General features: G+C 46.0%; 2 protein-coding genes across 2 annotated transcripts; both read left to right on the forward strand.

Moving 5' to 3' along the window:
* The first annotated feature begins 572 nt into the window (after positions 1-572).
* Positions 573-7067, forward strand: LOC122467350 (eppin-like). Its single transcript, XM_043553854.1, has 4 exons — positions 573-685; positions 2378-2509; positions 6104-6271; positions 6755-7067. Exons 1-4 carry the CDS (start codon positions 601-603, stop codon positions 6760-6762), a joined length of 393 nt encoding a protein of 130 aa, XP_043409789.1. The 5' UTR covers positions 573-600; the 3' UTR covers positions 6763-7067.
* Positions 7068-8884: 1817 nt separating this feature from the next.
* On the forward strand, positions 8885-13776 carry LOC122466939 (WAP four-disulfide core domain protein 6B-like). The gene is made up of 4 exons (XM_043553255.1): positions 8885-9454; positions 10640-10771; positions 12406-12573; positions 13461-13776. Coding segments are annotated over exons 1-4 (393 nt in total). The 5' UTR covers positions 8885-9363; the 3' UTR covers positions 13463-13776.
* The last annotated feature ends 257 nt before the right edge of the window (positions 13777-14033 follow it).

Consider the following 14033-nt stretch of genomic DNA (forward strand, 5'->3'; position numbering starts at 1 on the left):
CTTTGTCAAAGAATATGAACTACCCAAAGAGAAAAGGGAGAAGGTTGGATGAAATGGTGGGAGAGGGAGAAAGAGACACAGAGACCATGAGAAGCCCACAGAAAAAGAGAATAAGGCAGACACCAACACAGAGAAGCACATCTAAACAAAGAGATACCAAGACATCCATAGAGATACATTGTCAGAGATAAACAAAAGGGGCATAGCAGTTAGTGTGCAGATAAAGTGGAAAATGAATGGAGAATGAGGACATTCCATAACTCTCAAAGTTATCAAGACCCCTGATGGTGGCATGTACTCCTAAGTTCACATGGAAAGTGAGATAAGCTTTGCCCACACCCCACGGTGGACCAGAGGGCCTAACCTAGCCCAGGCTGTTGAGCATCATGAACCATCCAAGAAAAGACTCTTCCCCAGAGCTGTGGGCTGTAGATGCCAGCTGGTCACATTGACGATCTCAGGAACTTGGCGTTCCCAGCAGGATAAGAGGTGTCTGGCTTGACTCCAGTTCTCATATCCAAGATACTGACTACTGAAGAAATAGGCTGGCCAGACATTTTCATATTCTGGAACCACTGAACAGGCCAGCTCTTCTTCAGAATGGCGTCTTCTAGACTTTTGAGCATCCTGGTCTTATCCGCCTTTCTAGTGAATGTCCAGGGTTTCGGTGACTGGATCTTTCCCAGTAAGTAGTGGGGCCTCAGCCTTCGCGCTGAAGAGAGGGAGGGTGCTGGGAGAATGAAACAAGGAACAGGTGCTAAGACTTGAGTTGCTTCCCACCATGTTAGCCCTGGTCCAAGGTTGGGAGGTATTTGGAATATTTCTTCCAATTTCCCCCTTTATGGAAATGCCCTCTCTGAATGCAAGAATCTGGACCTGAGGCAACCCCCAATTTCAGCCCCTTTGAAGTAGAGGGTTGATTGGGGGTGGAAGGAAGAGTCACAGGATCTTGCATTTATGGGAGGGGCTTTAAGAATCTGGGAAGTCTAGGGGATCTTCCCCTTACCCCACAAAAAATAGCCTCCTTTCTCAGGATATTATCTCTATCAACTCCTGATTCTTTCAAATGTAGTCTTATAAAGTATTCCTGCATCCCCAGGGGTTCCCTACCTTTGGGATAAAAGACAGTATCCAGAAGTTTCTTTGAACTGAAGACAGTAATCCTCCATGACTATAGAGTAATAATGACAATTGGTTACCATTTAGTCAACACTCAGAAAGTAGGGAGTTAGAGAGATCTGGAGTCAGACATGGTGGGTCCAAACTCTGGTTTCACTGTTCAGTAGCCATAAACTAGGGCAAGTTAGTTAGATTCCATGTGCTTCAGTCTCCTCCTGCACAAAATGTGGATGTCAGTAGAACTGACCTCTTAGAGGTATTAGGAGGATTATGGGAGATAGCATTTAAATTTTTTTTAAGTTTATTTTTGAGAGAGAAAGTGTGAACAGGAGTAGGAGAGGGACAGAGAGAGAGGGAAAGACAGAATCCCAAGCAGACTCTGCACTGTCAGAACAGATCCCGATGCAGGGCTCGAACTCACCAACTGTGAGAACATGACCTAAGCTGAAATCAAAAGTTGGACACTTAACCTACTGAGACACCCAAGCGCCCTGAGATAGCATTTAAAATGCACAGAAAAGTCCTTGGCGTATGGTAAACAGTGGATAAATGTTAGTTAACATTGCTATGCATCAGTTCCTATGATTGTAACTTTACGCACTTTGTCTCATTTCCTCCTCAACAACTTTGTAAGGCTAAAACAAGTTTACAAGTGAAGAAACCAAGGTTCAGAGAGGTGAGTGGTAAACCAAGATGTAGAATTTAAAAGCCCAACTCTCTGACGCCAGGGTGAGTGTTATTAATCATTGTGTAATAGCGCCCCTGGGAGGAACTCCAAAACACTGACTCCTCAACCAGGCCAAAATGACCAGATTAATTTAGACCAGTGGATTTCAATGGGCGATTTTGCCTTCCAGGGGACATTTGCAATATCTGCAGATATTTTTGATTGTTAAACTGGAGAGTGCTATTGGCTTCTGGTGGATAGGGGCCCGAGACGCTGAACACCCATAGGACAGCCCTCCTCCTCCCATAAATAATGATCATAAAGACTGGCAAGTTTGAGAAATCCTGCATTAGAGGGGATGGGGCTAAGGGGTGGAACTAGGGATGGGGTAAGAAGGTAGAGAGTGGTCAGAAGGGAAGTCAGTGTAGGCAGTGATTGGAAATACATGAGAGCACCCTAAGGAAAAGGACTCCTGTGGATGAGCAAAGAGAAAGCAAACATCCCTGACTTTACAGAGTTGCCTTGGGTTGGGAGAAGAGTGGACACTGTGCCCTCTAAGATTCACGGTTGTAAAACTGTCCTTTCCTTTAGGGAGATGCCCCAGAATCCAAGAGAAATGTGAATTCAAAGAAAGGGATGAATGTACGAAGGACAGACAATGTCTGGACAACAAGAAGTGTTGCATCTTCAGCTGTGGAAAAAAGTGTTTAGACCTCCACCAAGGTAATACTAGGAGCCTCAGAATAACCAGCCCCTCTGCCCACACCCTCACCTTCTGCCTACCTGTGTAGCATCATCCCTGCTTTACTAAGGGCTGGTCTTTCAGCAAGATTGCTGGACGGGGAGACCTGTAATTTACATCCATCACTGCCCCTAATATTATGTGTGACATTAGGTAGTATCTTCATCCAATCTGGTCTTTGATTTCCCCAAACAGAATGTGAGTGTAGGATTGAAGCAGATAGTCTCTTGGCTGCTTTCACTCTTATGGTTTTCTTTTTTTGTTTATTTCTAACTCATGATTTTCTTAGTCTCCATGTGGCCATTGTTGGCACATTGTTGCTGCAAGTGATAAGTAAGCTATTGGTATTTACCAGCTTTTTGTTGCTGAGGGGCTGCCTCTCTGCTTCTCTAAGTTCAATTTAGCACCAGGAAACATCCCTTGACTACTGCAGACCAGAGGGTTTTTCCTTTGTTCCTGCAATCTTAACTCCATGCCCATCTTCTTGGGCTCCAAAAAGACTATCAAAGATTCTTTACTCATTTATTTAACAAATATGTATTGAGTGTCTCTGAGAGTCATAATGGGATTTGACTCGTGTGGTCAGGGAGGTAAGGAAGGCTTCCCTGAGAAAGCAAACCTGAAGTTGAGTTCAGAAGGATGGGTAGGAAACTTAGGCAAAGAGTGGATGGGAGGGATTTCAAGGCACAGAGAATAACATGCACAAAGGCTCAATGGTGGGGCTTAGAGAGGCCAGACAGCAAGAGTGTATGAGCACGGCATGAGGGAAAGGATCTGGTGAGATAGGGTCTGGTGGTCTGGCATCTCACTTTGATCCCAAGAGCAATGAAAATCCACTGAGGTGGACAGTGATGCGATCAGGGTTTTATCACTAACAGAGGAGAAACAGAATGTCTTGAAGGATTTCAGGAAAAGAGGATATGGTAGCTTGGACCAGAGAGGTAGCTGAGGGGATGGAGAAGAGTGGGCTGTGTTTGAAAGATGTCTAGGCAGTAAAGTAAGCAGGACTTGACAGTGGACAATGGGGCAGAGTGGACAAGAGGATGGTGAGTTGTTCATTTGCCTAAAGGTGAGGGTTTTTGAATCTAGGTTTTCTGAGTTCAAGTCTTAGTCTGTCACCAGCCTGGGCAAATTAACAAATTTCCCCTGTTGTTCCTCACTTTCCCCAGATAAGAAAAGAACCAATGTTAAAGGCTATTTGGAGGATCAAACAAGATGATGCACAGGAAGTGCTTAGAGCAATTCCTGGACACAATTTAGCCAAGTGACACATATTAGCTTAAGTTGTTTGTTTAGGGAGTTCCTAAAAAGCAGAGGCCATGCCTTTTGTCTCTTAAAGCATCTTGAGAGGCACATGAGTGGCTCAGTGAGTTGAGTGTCACACTCTTGGTTTCAGCTCAGGTCACGATCTCGAGGTTCGTGAGTTCGAGCCCCACATGGGGTTCTGTGCTGATGGTGTGGAGCCTGCTTGGGATTCTCTGTCTCCTTCTTTCTCTGCCCTTCCCCTGCTCATGTTGGCACTTTCTGTCTGTCTCTCTCTCTCTCAAAAATAAATAAATATTTATTTTAAAAAGCATCTTGCACATAGTAGGTGCTCAATGAATGGCTTATTCGGTTCAGGTCAGGGTGCATTTTGTTTTACCCTCAACGTTCTGCAAGATCCTATTCTATGCCAGACCACCTGCTAGGAATGGGGCTCCAAGATGAAATCAGACACAATCTCTGCTCCATTGGAAGCTCATGACCTCATGGAGAAGACTGAGGAGGGAATCCATTGACAACCATGCACAAGAGATTCAGAAGCATGGTGGAACAATGAAGGATCAGTCCAGGAAGCTATGGGGGTGTGGGGTTTAGACTGGAGTCAGTGACATCACAGAGGAGCTGATGTCTGAGGAAGGTTTTGAAGGGAGAGTGGGACTGTCGCTAATGAACAACAGCGGGGTGGACAGAGGAAATGAAAGTGAAAGGTGTGGAGGTGTGGGATACCATGGGGTGTTGAAGGTTGCAGGAGCATGTACCTCAAATGGTACTGTGGTGTCAGGTGATGGTGCAGAACCACAAGCGGGAGCCAGACTACAAAAGGCTTGTGGGTCAATGGAAGACTTTGCCATGAAGTAAAGGTCCTAGCTGTGGAATGACATGATCAGCTTTGTTTCAGGTCCAGTAGGTGCTTCCCTCTGGCAGGCAGAATGAAGGACTGATTAGAAGGGCCAGAGACAGGGCCAGGAAGATCAGTTCCAGGCTATCCCAATAGCCCAGGCATGAGACACCAAGATTTAAAGAGAGTGTCAGAGAGGTGAGCTAAGAGGAGGATAAAAATCAGCAGGACTTTTCCTGTTCAGCTATGGGAAGTTTTCCCTCATGGAACTCAGCGTTGAGTTCAGATCTACATTCATTTGCTAGGGCTGCAGCAACAAAGGACCACAAACTGGGTGGCTTAAACAACAATATATTGTCTCACAGTTCTACAGGCTACAAGTCCAAGGTCAGGTGTTGGCAAAGCAGGTTCTTTCTCAGGTTGTGTGGGAGAGAATCTGTTCCATGCTTTTCCTCTAATTCCTGATGGTTTGCTGGCAATATTTGGCAATCCTGGACTTGTAGACTTCTGCCTTCAGCTTCATATCTCTCTCTCTCTCTCTCTCTCTCTGTGTGTGTGTGTGTGTGTGTGTGTGTGTCCAAATTTCCCCTTTCTATAAAGAAACCAGCCCTGTTGGATTAGGGATGCATCCTACCCCAGTATAACTCATCTGAACTAATTACATTTGCCACAACTCTATTTCCAAATAGGGTCACATTCTGAAATCCTGAGGATTAAGATTCAACATACAAATGGGGCCGGGGTGAGTAGGGAGAGACACAATCCAACCCATAACAGGACTGAAGCTAACTGAGGGAAGAAAGGTGCTGGACCATCTAAAATACTAGACCCTGGCTTCCCTGAGTGGACTTCCCCTTTACTCATGATCCCATATTCTCTCTTCCTGGCATGGTTTAGGGGGCAGAGTATGTGGTTTATAATTTGCCATTTCCAAGGCACTTCCATATCTTTAATCCATTCAGGATGTATTTACTGAGCAGCTACTCTATGCCAGGCACTGCTAGAAGCTGCACATTCAGATATAATCAAGGAGTTCACAACTTCGAGTGCCATGAAGGCAGTCTCACTTGTACCTCAGGATGGCTCTGTGCCACAAGCAGGGTGAGATTTTGCATTCCCATTGTACAGAAGAGGAAGTCAAGGACAAGACAGGTAATGTGGGAGGTCAATACACACACTGATTTGGGAGCAGAGCCTTCAAATTAGTCTCCTCACTCTCAGGAAGACAACAGGGACAGTGACCAGAAGGAATGGGAGAGACCGATGTTCTCCGGGGATGCAGACACCCAAACAGCTCCACTCTGGGGTCTCCCTACAATGTGCACAATATACCAATGGGTCTGGGCTCCTGAGGTGTGAAAAGGTGAAAGGAGCCTGCTCAGTTTCATCTCTGGTGGTGTCCAGGGGTAACAATAACAGCTCCTTTTTTGAGGGGTGGGCACTCTTATTTCTCAACTCTGGGGTCTCCCTACAGACATATGTGATATGCCCAAAGAAACTGGCCCCTGCATGGCCTTTTTTCATCGTTGGTGGTATGACAAGGAAAAGGGTACCTGCTCCAGGTTCATCTATGGTGGCTGCAAAGGAAACAATAACAACTTCCAAACCAAAGACATGTGCCAGAACATGTGCTCCAAAAAACGTGAGTCCCTAGGGCTTCCCAACCTCATTAGGGCCATGCTGAAAGGTCTGGGTGTTGGTTGCTTTGTTCAGGGTTGGTTAAGTCCTTGGCAGACCAGTGCTGGCAGAGCCAGCTCCACTTGGGGGGTAAGTATGCACCTGGCAGAGGGTTGGATAGCAGCTTTCTGGGAATTGAGTTTGGGAAGGGACATGGTCATGAATCAAAGCTGGCAAGTATGAGGGATGGAAGGAGGATGCAGACATGATGAAATCCCAGAGACCAACTTCAGAGAGGTCACAAGATGTCCAGATTAGTGCTGGATTGCCAGCAATCTGCTCCCAACCACATCCAATTCCATTTTTAAGGAGGAAGCCATAGCTCCCCAAAGCAAACCCACTTTGTTTTAATCTGCTGTGCAAAGATAAACGAGCATAACTTCAAGACTTGTTCTGAAGATAAGCTGAGCCCAAGTGCTTAACTGGTCCTGTCCTACATTCTCTCCAGGCTTATAATCCTCATTGCATTAAGGATGTACCTGAACAACCACCAGGATTTGGCTCCTGATCCAAGGCTCTGTCTGTGTGCCCGACCAATGGTCCATGCTGGTTTCCACTGTTCTCCTCTCACATTCCAAGACCTCAGCTCTTCCCCTTACGGAGCCCCAGGATCTGCATTCGCCTTCCTCTATCTCAGACTCTTAATCATGGCATCATTCTGTTTTGACCCATCTCTATGCTTCTTTTCTTCATGTCCACTGTCTAGAGCCCCCTGCATAGCTCCCAATTTACCCCAATAAAGTACTTTGTGTAGTCCTGTGCCTCTGAGGCTGAATAATTCACATCCGTTGGTACATTACACTTTGCAGAGAATAAAGGGTCACTGAGGCCTCTTGTGACACAATGAAAGGGAGGGGAAACAGTCAGCTCTCGAGAGCTGAGAGCTCCAGGGACATTGTCCTCCTCTGTTTCTTCAAAAAATTGTAAGACCCTTTTAAGACAAAGGTCTTTGGGCATTGCCTTAGTTTGGATCCCCCAGAAACTAATCCTGGGACAAGGACATGCGTGAAAGCAGTTTACTTGGGAGATCTCTCAAGACACACAAGGTGGGGATCGGGTAAATGATACAGGCAAGAGAGGAGTCGACTATAAGCTGGTTACTGTGGGGGGAAACTGCAGCTTATTCTCCCAGGGGCCTTCTAAGGAATGCTGTAACACATGCGTCCAAATGTCTGCATTCGTCTCCAGTGACGGGGCAGTTGAGTCATTTATTCATTGATTCCCATTCCTTCCTGGATGCCTGGGGGTATTAAAGCCCTTGCTCTTCCAGACTGTTCCACATGCAAGCTTAGCAAGATGTCAGGGAGCCAGAGAAAACCCATAGCACAGAAGTAGAGACTCTGACACTTGAAGTTGGAAGCTGTCTCTAAGCATTGGGTGTCATTCGGCCACAAAAGGAGCAAAACACTAACACATGCCACAAAAACCGAAAACGTTACTCTAAGCAAAAAAAAGTCATACACAAAAGGTCACCTACAGTATGAATCCATTTTTATGAAGTATCCAGAATAGGTAGATCCATAGCAATTGAAAGTAGGTTAGTGGTTGCCAGGGATGGGATTGGGCTGGGGGGAAATAGCAACTGCTAGTAGGTATAAGGTTTTCTTTTGTTTTTGCTTTCGTTTTTTAAGTTTCATTTATTTAAGTAATCTTTACACCTGACGTGGGGCTTGAACTCACAACCCCGAGATCAAGAGTCACATGCTCTTCCAATTGAGGCAGCAAGGTGCCTTCTTTTGGAGTGATAAAAATATTTTGGAACTAACAACGGTGGTGGTTACAGAACATTGTGAAGGTACTAAAAAGCCACTGATCTGTCCTCTTAAAAATGGTTAATCTTATCTGATGTGAATCCCACCTCAATTTTTCTAAAAGTGGGTTAGGAAAAACAAAAATGTGCACCAGGTCTGTCTCCTGTAGCTACAGGTGAAATCAGAGGCAAGCCAAGAACATGCCTTATTAAACCTTCAAACCTTAAGTTGGAGAACCCAGTGGAAGAATCTTCACGCCCCATAGCTGCTGGTTCTGATGTCATAACTGATAGTTATTATTTCCCTCCTGCATCAACCATTCCAAATTGCACCCAATAATAGAGGCTTTCTGTTAGTGCTGGCATCCTCTCCTGCTCTCGAAGCAGCATGATCTTGACAAATACTTTTTGAAGATTTGGTCCAACCTGAGATAAACCTGTCTCCTTCCCCACATGCTACACATGGTAATACCTTTACTTTTTGACGATGGTTAAAGAAAAGGGATGGCCCAAAAAGAAGAAAAAGGAGAAGGACAGAAGGGAAATGAAGGGCAGAGAGAAAGAGACCCGGAGGGAGACTCACAGGAAAAGAGAAAAAGGCAGGCACACAGCAAAAGGAGGAAGCACAGAAAGAAGAAAAATAGGAGCGCCTGGGTGGCTCAGTTGGTTGAGTGTCCAGCTTCAGCTTGGGTCATGATCTCGTGGTTTGTGAGTTCGAGCCCTGCGTCGGGCTCTGTGCTGACAACCTAGAGCCTGCTTCAGATTCTGTGTCTCCTTCTCTTTCTGCCCATCCCCCGCTTGTGCTCTGTCTCGCTCTCTCTGTCTCTCAAAAATAAATACATATATGTAAGGAAAATATGTAAAAAAAAAAAAAAAGAAAGAAGAAAAAATAAAGTGTGAGAAAAATAAGGAGACAAATAGACATGTCAGGAGAAGGGTAAGACTGGAAAGAAAACTGGAATATTCTTGATCTCTAAACTCCACTGGAAAATGGAAGATGCTGGAATTGAACTTCCCTTTCTCCAAGGGAGTCTAGAAGTCCCAGACAATCTTTGCCTCTCTCCCTGGTTGACCAGAGAGCCAGAGAGCCGCAGCGAGCTGAGGAGTAGGAGCTGCTTTTCAAGAGTTCCTTCCCCCAGGGTTAGTGCTGTGGGTGCCAGCTACTCCCACCGGTGGCCTCGGGGACTTGGCGTTCCCCGGCACAGGAAGTGTGGCTCCTGTGGCAGCACAGCCAAAGATCAGAAGCAGGAGCTACTGCGGAGCAGTTCCTAATTTTCGTGCCAGCAGCCAGGCCAGTAGCTCTTAAAATGGGGCCCTTGGGACTTGTGCCAGTCCTGGTACTATTCATCCTCCTGGGGAGAGTTCAGGAGCCTGAGCTGGTTGAGGGGTTGCTTGGCAGTAAGTATCAGGGACTAGCCCTCCCAGCGGAAAAATGGAAGTTTCTGGGAGGGAGAAACAAAGAATTCTACAGAGGAGGAGCACTTCCACCTTCAGCCTGGGACCCTGGGCAGGAGAAATGGGAGATATTCTCAGTCCTGCTCTCAGACCCCAAACTCCTGGTCAGATGCATTCCATGAGCACAGGGACCTGAGTCTGTAGCAACGGACTCCCCACTGTCATTATGAGAGGGATTCCTTCTAGACCAGGGGGCCATAAGATGGACTAAAAAGGTGCTGGAACCTTATGGACCTTTCCTATAAGAAAGATCCCCCCCCCAGCACCACCCTTAGCAGCTTTAAATCTCCCAGTTGCAGCCCCAAAAGTCTCCCCATACCCACATCCCCAGAAGGTCCTTGCTTTTGGAGTAAGGAATGGTCTCTGGAAGTCCCTTGAAATGCGGAAATATGAAGATCCCTTAAGTAGCAGCTAAAATACACTGAGCACTCAGCAGTGAAGCCATACATTGCAGGTTCAAATCCTGGTTCCTCTCTTCAGTAGCTGTGTGTGACCTTGGAAAGGTTCACATAGCCTGCCTGTGCTCCAGATTCCTCTGTTTATAAAATGTGGATATTGATAGGACTCACCCATAGAGGTGTCATGAGAATTAAGGAGAAAAGAACAAGGGCACAGTAAGCATCTCATTAATATTAGTTATCATTATTACGCCCCAGGCAGCTTGACGATGGCTTACAAGATTTGTCGCCTAATCCTCAAACCAACTCTATAGGCAGATGAAAGAGGCAAGGTCCAGAGATGATGCCTGTCATACTAAGGGTTGCACAGAATTCAAAGTCCAGCCACTTGACTCCACAAATGGAGATCTCAGTCACCTGGAGGAGCTACAGCACTCTTGCCCCCACCCAGGGAACATCCAAATACAAGAAAGCCAAGTGACCAGAGTAGTCCTAGTGGAGAGCATCCTATGAGTGGTGGGGTTGGGGGTAGGGCTGGGTGTAGGTACTACATGGTGAGTCGTTATCGGGTTGGGAGTGGGGACAGTGGTGTGAAAATCCTGTGCTATCTAAAGGTCACTACCTTCTGGGGACGATGAAGTGAAAAAAGGCTTCTCTAACTCTGCAGTGGTGCTCTGGGCCTGGCAATGGAGGGTTCTGGCCTCCCTTCTTCCCTTGTTTTCTCCCTCAGAGAAGTGTCCCGAAAACAAACCACCATGCAGTTTCAAAGAAATCGACCACTGTGGGAGGAAAAAACGTTGCTCGGGGAAGATGAAGTGTTGCAAGTTTAACTGTGCAAAGAAATGTGTAGACCCCGATGAAGGTAACACACAAACTCCCTGAACTATCCAGTGCCCTCACTCCTGACCCGCACTCTCTGCCCATCAGCACTGGCATTGCTGGACCCCTCCCCTTGAATGATGGCTGGTCTCTGACCAAGAGTCTGGATGCATCTTCTGCCTGACACAAATCCTAGCAGTGCTGGACTGGGATGGAGTTTATTTCTTTTCTCCCCTATTTAGGTATGTGGTGTGAGTAACAGAGATTTTCCTTTATGGGCCTTAGTTTCCCCATGTGTAAGAAAGATATAGGCATTAGACCACATGGTCTCTTGGCTATTCTTCTGCGATCCTCTGAGATGTCAAGGAACCACGGAGGTCCTATCAAATGCCAACATGGCATCAGGAGATATGATAGCTCTAAGAAACAAGTATCTTTCCAGGCCTCTTTGTCTATATAAATCCAGGATGCCTTCCCTAACCATCTTTGACCTCCTACACTTTTTCTGCCGTGCCCATATGATTGAGCTCTAAAGAGGACCATCAAGGACTATTCATTCATTCTTTCTTTCTTTCAACAAGTATTTGCTGGTGCCTCTTACACCCATGATGGTCTCTGCTTACTCAATATAATCCAGGGAAGCAAGAAGGTTTTCGTGGTAAAAGATCCAAGATATAAGATCAGAAAGATGGGTTGTAAGTAGGCAAAAATTGGAGGGAACAGCTTTCAGGCACAGGTAATAGTATGTGCGAAGGTCCTGTGTGAGGAGATAGCATGCTCAAGTCTAGAAAGTCTAGAGACCAGAGAGCAAGCGTGCCCATGATAAGAGAGAGAAATATGAGGATGGTAAAGCCAGGCTAGGTAGGCAAGACTCTGACAACGTTGGTTTTTGCCAGCCAGACTAAGGGATCGTGTCTTGATCCTACAAGCAATAGAGTATTTATGTTCAAATCCCTATGTCATCTTCCTTAGGGAAGTTACTTAGCCTCTATGAGCCTCAGTTTCCTCATCTGCAAAATGAGGACCATAAGAGGACCTACCTCATAAGGTCATAGGTTAATATGTGTCTAGTGCTAAGAACTTTAATAAATACTGTTGTTGTTATGCTTTAGACGATGAGGTTCTAAAGAACTCTATTTGTACTTTGTAGTATTGTGAACAAAATGGTTACTCAATAAGTATTTCTTGAAGTGCAAGATATATATTCCTAAAGCATCCTCTCAGTGCCAAATTATCTGCTAGGAACTGGTGTGCCAAAATAACATAAGGTGCAAACCTCACATTCTGATGGAGGAGTCAGAAAATATGAACAAATAATTACACAGAAGTGATCAATATGTGTGCAAGATTGAAAACAAGAGGAGCAAAAATTTAAATTTAAAAAAAGCAATAAAGAAAAGCAAAGAGTGAGGAATAGGGCCAGGAAAGACATCAAAGAGTTTGATGTCTAGGGATGGTTTTGAGGAATGAATAAGATTGCACCTAGTAAGCAAAAGAGGGATGGACACTCCAGGCATGTGCAAAAGGATGGAGGAGTATAGCAGCATAATATTTTTTAGCATGTTCATGTAGCTCTAAAAATATCATGCCTTACATTGTTCCAAGCCTATCCACAAGCCTGGAATATTCTCTAGCAAGGCAGAACCCAAAGAGTACTGCTCTGCAATCTCCCTGCAGACGTATGCAGTTTGCCCAAGGAAGTTGGCCTCTGCCTGGCCCTCATTCCACGCTGGTGGTACAACAAGGAAACCAAACGTTGCTCCAAATTCACCTATGGTGGTTGTGCTGGAAACAACAACAACTTCCAGTCTGAAGCTGTCTGCAGGTCCATCTGCCCAGATGTGTGTAAGTCCCAGGGGTCCCATCTCCCAAGCTCACTTGCACCAGTGGGAGGTCTGGGTGTTAACTGGTCCATTCCAGGAAGTTGGCAGGCCGGGAGCTGACAGAATCAGTCCAATCATGAGATAAGAATGCACCTTGCAAAGGGTAAATAGAGGACGTTTTGGGAAAGAGAAGGTGGGAATAGAAGCAGTAGTCGAAGGGAAGTTGGCAAGTAGGAGATGGAAACGGGGTGCAGAAAGTGGAAGCACAAGTGGTGGAGTGCCCAAGACCATGTCAGAAGGAGGCCCAGTGAACCAGCCCAGAGCCCAGGGCTGGCCACCATGCACCATCACCCGTCCTCTTCATTTTCCTTTTTTTTTTTTTTAATTTTTTTTTCAACGTTTACTTATTTTTGGGACAGAGAGAGACAGAGCATGAACGGGGGAGGGGCGGAGAGAGAGGGAGACACAGAATCGGAAACAGGCTCCAGGCTCTGAGCCATCAGCCCAGGGCCTGACGCGGGGCTCGAAGTCCCAGACCGTGAGATCGTGACCCGGCTGAAGTCGGACGCTTAACCGACTGTGCCACCCAGGCGCCCCTTCATTTTCCTTTTTAAGGTGATTATAGCTAGGCCAACCACATGCTTTATTGACCAAACAGAGAAATTTGACAGTGAAAGGGGATGCCATTCGTTACTACATTGGGACAACAGGCTTAAACTGGGTCTTGACAGGAAAAGACGGAGCACATGATCACCCTACAAGCCCCCAAATCACTCCACTTCTGCTTTCTCTTCCTGTGAAAAGATGTAAATATGACCCCATCTCCTTCTCTCCATTAACTATAGGATTTAGTTCCTAAGGTGAGTATGGCCCAAGCATCTCATCCTTTTCTATTCTGTTATCTTGCAGAGTCACCAACTCCCTGGGCAGGATAAAGAGAAGTAGAACAACCTCCAGAACTTGGTTGTAATCCAGGGCTCTCTCCATGTGTGCCTGACTGATGCTTCTTATTGGCTTCCTCAGCTGCCAAGACATTGGCTGCTCCAAAACCGAACCCCCGCGTTTGCTTACTCTCTTTCCTCCAGCTCAGCTTCTTTCCAAACATAATGCCCTTTACCCTTTGGCCCTTTCTCAGTGTGAGATCCTATCTCTTCAACTCTCAGGGCCCCCATGTATCCTCCGGAAGCCACCAGTTTCCCTAATAAAGTTTTCTGTGAGGTCTGGTGTCTGTGAGAATGAATAATTCACATCTACTCCTGTGCAGTGTTAGGAGAACAAGAAGTCATTGGGTCCTCCAGGAACACCAAAAGAAAGAGAGAGTATGGAAATCCTGCAAAATGAGAACTCTGGTGACCCTGTGGCCCTGGTAAAATTGTCATAAGATGCTTAGGAATGGAAGTAGGTTTGCTCAGATGAGGGATCATGAGGCTTGAGCTCCATCAACTTCATGGTAGATCCATCTCCAAAAAGGCTCATAGACTT

The sequence above is a fragment of the Prionailurus bengalensis genome, chromosome A3 (genome assembly GCF_016509475.1).
Source record: "Prionailurus bengalensis isolate Pbe53 chromosome A3, Fcat_Pben_1.1_paternal_pri, whole genome shotgun sequence".
Classification (NCBI taxonomy): Eukaryota; Metazoa; Chordata; class Mammalia; order Carnivora; family Felidae; genus Prionailurus; species Prionailurus bengalensis.